Source organism: Etheostoma spectabile, chromosome 8 (genome assembly GCF_008692095.1).
Source record: "Etheostoma spectabile isolate EspeVRDwgs_2016 chromosome 8, UIUC_Espe_1.0, whole genome shotgun sequence".
NCBI classification, from domain to species: domain Eukaryota; kingdom Metazoa; phylum Chordata; class Actinopteri; order Perciformes; family Percidae; genus Etheostoma; species Etheostoma spectabile.
Genome location: NC_045740.1, coordinates 16,807,836 through 16,813,099, shown reverse-complemented (window position 1 = coordinate 16,813,099; position 5,264 = coordinate 16,807,836). Strand labels below are relative to the sequence as shown.

General features: G+C 41.7%; 1 protein-coding gene across 1 annotated transcript in view; it reads right to left on the bottom strand.

Annotated features, from left to right (window-relative positions):
- Positions 1-4,098, bottom strand: part of cav2 (caveolin 2) — an 8,594-nt gene extending 4,496 nt beyond the window's left edge. The window contains exons 1-2 of the mRNA XM_032523041.1: positions 3,914-4,098; positions 3,397-3,580 (exon numbers count right to left, since the gene is read on the bottom strand). Of these exons, the coding sequence (XP_032378932.1) occupies positions 3,397-3,580; positions 3,914-4,067 (338 nt within the window). The 5' untranslated portion in view covers positions 4,068-4,098. The remainder of the gene's footprint in view (positions 1-3,396; positions 3,581-3,913) is intronic.
- Positions 4,099-5,264: the final 1,166 nt, after the last annotated feature.

Genomic DNA, 5,264 nt, shown 5'->3' with positions numbered 1-5,264 from the left:
TATGGTTCTCTGACTTGTCCAGACGACACATAAAACTTAAGAGCCTCACAGGTTGGCACGCTAGTGGACACAAACAGCTGACTGGCACTCTGCCACCTAGGGACACCAATCAGCAGCCTCATTGCATCATTGTATGCTACCTTGAGCCACTGCATACTCTTTTCTTACAGTTTGACCACAGTTGAGCAGTATATAGCGGTGTGATGTAGGTTCTAAACAAAGAGCATAGTCACAGAGTCAGAGCACATAGAAAGCACCTTACAAGCATGTTAGCTTGAGAATACATTTCACATCGCTGTCTGTAGAAGTCTTTGTCATCTGTCCAGTCATTGGATATGACATGACCTAAATATTTAGTTTCCTCACACACAGCAAGAGACAAATAAAAAGTTGGAAAACTTGACTTCTTGTCCTCATCGCTTATAGCGTTATACTTTATGTCATAATCAAGACCATACTGAGAACATTCAGCAGCTGCTGCAGCCCAGCACTATACGGACAGAGCAGGACCAGATCATCTGCATACATAAGATGATTAACAACAGTGTTGCCCACAAGCCAGACAGTTTTTTAATCTATTTAGCTGATTTGATAATTCATCCATATAAACATTAAATAAAATAGGGGACGAAATACCACTTCATTATTAACACAGAATGGAGCAGATACAACATTGTCCCACTGAACCTGAAACGTTTGATGGGCATAACAAAACACTAAAATTCTCACTAAAATTTAGCAATTTTACAAACAATCGTTATTCTATCAAATGCTTTTGTTGCAGCAATAAAACATAGGAATACAGAATATATAGATACACAGGTCAGCTCCATGCTTTCTTTTGAAGCCAAACTGATTGTAAGAAGTGAGGACCTTTACATTTCTAGCTTTGTTAATAGCATTCTCTCCAGTACTTTAGACAAGATACTGGCTAGTGCGATAATTGTCAACCCTGTTGAGCTTACAAGACTTGTCTTTTAAGCCCAGACAGTGACATTACATCCATAATGGACACCATGAACAAGACAACCATTAAAGCACATAGAAAGCAAAGGGCAGAGCTTTTATTTGAATATTATATTTTAGATGATCTGCAGTAATGATTCTATTGATGTTATTGTTCTATTGTATGGTTGTATTTTTCTGTACAGTAAAAGCATTTTGGTCAACTTTGGTTGTATTAGAGTGCTCTATGAATAAAGTTTGATTGATTGATTGAAGCTGTGATCTCTCTATCCAGGGCCCTCATGTGAGGAGGGCCCAGAAACATGCTAGAACAAATAGCTGTGGATGCGGGGAGGGCCCAATAGAAAATGCCTTTCTGCCGGGCCCAGAATTATGTGCTACGCCCCTGGCCATCTGTGTGAAGTCCCTATGAACGTGTTACAAGCCTGCCCATCAAGGGTGAAAACCTTATCCAGCACTGATAGGGGGATCTGTAACATACAAAACCTTTGGCTAAAAAGCGACCTTCTCTACAATACTGCTGGTTCTGTGTTGTTGTAGCTTCAAATCCGATGCCTGCAGTGCGCCATAAAAGCATCAAATGAGGCGGGTCAGTTATCGCTTTCAGGGCGTTTGGGCCTTGTCCAGCACTTTGGTCAACTTTGGTTGTTTTAACATGCTCTAAATGAAGTTTGGTTGATTAATAGATTAAAGTTGTGTCCTCCTTTGAAGCAGCAAACCCTCAGTGTGAAGTCCATTCTTGACATTCCACACATACAGTATTGACCAGCTCAGTGTCACCACTCAGTCCTCCATTGATGAATACCTGCGGTGGCTTCCTCCTTCAAACACAGTGGTTGAAGGAATCATCCTGAGCTTGTGACCTACCTCAGGTGAAAGGTTATGTGAAAGTAACTGCAGGGCTCCATCTGCCTGATCTGAAGAATGTCCCACTCTGGTCTGCACATAGGCCTGTGTGTATTGCTGCTAGAATGCCAGCTATTCTGGCAAAGGGCATGGGGCGTTTTTTTTCCGCCGGTGTACCAGTGGACCTCAACATTCCTCCCAAATTTCCATAGCACATAATGGGAGCTCTTGGGCATAAAATGTTGTTTCGTCAAGGGTTAATAACTGGACTCTTTGGGTTGTGGATGAGAACGTATGCGTGTGTTGCATGATTTGTTCGGAAACCTGAAGGCATCTGGTTTAACTTGATGCAGGCACATGTAGCCGACACAAGCATGATATCATTATACAAATAAAAGTATTAAAAACAAAACGCCGACAAAATGTTTCAACGTCATACTACATGTGAAGTTAAATGAATAACTTCTCTCAGTGTTTGCCTAAGGAGCCAAAACAAGAATGCTGGAAAGTGACAATGTGGCCCCTGAGGGAAAGTCCCATAATTTTTTCCATAGACATTTAAACTGCATTTTTGGTGCTCAAAACAGGGTTATAAGGGATATCATATTTTAATTGTAATTTAAACATTATTGTATAACTATAATATTATTGTTGTATAACTATAATACAAATATATCCTATTTGTATTGGGAGTTTTGCATCACTCAGTACAAGTTGCATGATGACCTTTTGTATATTCTTAGTTAAATCTTTCATATCACTATCATACAATATGTTTATTGGAACTTTTTCTATAGATTTTCTAGAGAGCATTCTGACCAGCTGTCTCTCTGTGTGGTGTGGAGGCTGCAGAGCCTCTGACTGGAAGAACGTGAGGAGGGTGGTGAGAACAGCAGAAGGGATCATTGGGGCTCCTCTTCCCTCCATTAAGGACACTTCATCACAGCGCTGTGTGTCCCGAGCCCGAATATAATCAAAGACCCACACACCCCCACATGGACTGTTTACACTGCTGCCCTCTGGAAAGAGGTTCCGCGCATCCGCTGCAGGTCCACCAGGTTCTGCAACAGCTTTTTCCCCACTGCCATCGACTGTTGAACTTCTGATCATAAACTGAACTCTGCACCTATTGCACGCCATCGGATAAAAAATGTGCTGAACTTTTAGCCATTTCAGTTCCTCTCTTTTTACTCTTTTACTCCAATTTGCACACTGTTCATCCCCTGCACTGTTTTACACTTTGATCACTGCTGCACTTCTGTATAACTTTGTAATAATCGGAAATGTATTCCCTTGCACCTGGAATATCATTGCAATATTTATAAGCTGTATGCAACGCAATTTCGTTCTGTATGCACTCTGTACATATAAAATGACAAATAATAAATAAAAAATAAGTTGAAGGAGATTTACTGGCTTGGTATTTTATGCATCATGGCATTGCTATGATATGTTTGTGTGCTACTTTCGGTCAAAAACCCATAACAATTTCTTGTGAGGGCAACTTTTGGCACTGTGCCAGATGAACCAGGGTAAACACAGCACCAAACAGAGACATGCAAGTTAAGAGGAACTTCTCCCTACCAGATGTGGATGCAGCTGAGCACCCCGAAGACCAGTCCGAGGATGAAAGCCATGGGCACGGCCAGCAGCGTGGTCAGCAGGCGGTAAAAGAGGAATTTGACCAGCTCAAACGCAGCGTGGCTTCCTATCCACACTTTGTCGAAGCTGTGTGTAGAGATGGGCTCCGCGATGACATCTCCAAAATAACCTGTCAGATCACACAGTCAGTGACACAAACACCACACACACACACACACACACACACACACACACACACACACACACACACGGTGAGTGTTATATATCTTTATATTAACACATTCAACACTGGCAGGAAGGATTTTGGAGATGATGGATTGACGCGCAGGCAGCGACTGAATTCCAGGTATTTAAAATGCAGATTTCCAATCTCACAGTTTGTTACATGGAAACAATAAAGTCACACGGTACTTGGTAACTGTAGATAATTCAATTTGACAACCGCTACTTTATAGTTTCACTTTCAAAGAGAGATTCCGCGCGATGTAAGCTTCAGACTTTACCTTCAAATGCGCGTTGATATCGTTTGGATCTCGGTCCGGCTCCGCGGTGTACACTTTCCCCTTCTTCGACAGAATGGGTTCTATCGATCTGTTGAACTCATCTTCGTCCATAATTATACTGCAGTCCGATTTTTCCTTTTCTAGACCCATGTTGTCGAGTCAGAGGAGAGACGGTGCAGGGAGAGCCGCTGGTGACGGTGCACTCTGCACTGTGCGCCGGACGGAGCGCCACCCCGCCCCGTATGGAAAGCAGCGCAGCGTGGGGCTGAGGAGACACAACAAGCTCAGAATCACATCCCCGGGGCCGTTTCAAGAGCTCAGTGATGACTGACACTACTGTTCAGTGAACTGGCCTCCAGAGAGTCATGAGCCATGAAGACCTCAGCTGAACACACCACAACACTCTTCATGTGATCAAACAGCAGCAGAACCTGCAGGCAATGTTGTCTTTAAAAACTAAAAGACTAATATTTTAAAGAACTAGGGATTGGCTAAGTGGAGACATTTCTTTTTCTTACATACATAGTGATGTTTTGGAAAATGTAACAAACCTGCACTTTTGGATTGTGTTGCAGAAAATAAATGTGTTTTAGTCTGCGTTGATTTATTGGTCTCTGGCTGTTTGCTCTAAACATGCCGCCAACATTGTTAGAATAACTGCTGGTCCTCAGATTCCTAAACAGAAACCGCAAAAGGAAGACATTTTCCTCAGGCAACCTGTGTTTCACATGGAGCTGTCTGAGGACAGAGGTCCAATCTGACCCCATGACCCCTCAGCAACATGTCCTTGTGACGTTTGTCAAAGTGAGATGGTCATGTTGTATATATTGACCCTCCTGTTGTCCTCAGATCCGATTTGACCCATTTTGTAAAGTTTCTATATCAGAAACTTTGGTTTCTTTCAACCAAACTGCCCCAAAATAACATGGCTGGTTCCATACAACGCTCTCTGAAAGTACACTTAATTATTACGAATTTTGGATGGTTTAATCAATTTTATGACAACAATTGGGATTATGTGCTGCCATTACCATTGTTTTAAATGGTTTCAAAACCGTATCCTGACTAAACTTTGACATATAACCATCTGTGATCATCAAATGTGTTCCTCTTATCTTAAAAATTAGTCAAAATTATTCATAATTTCTGCTTTTCTAACTAAAAAAATACTCTGTCGTCTGTCCGTCTATCTGATGAGCTGTATGTTGCAAGATGAATTTTCCAAAAAGATCAATAAATGTCTATCTATACCTACGGCTGTCAGGGAAACTTACTGGAGTAAAAAGTGCAACATTTCCCTCTGAAATGAATACTTGGTGTGGAATTATAAAGTATTCCAAAAGGAAA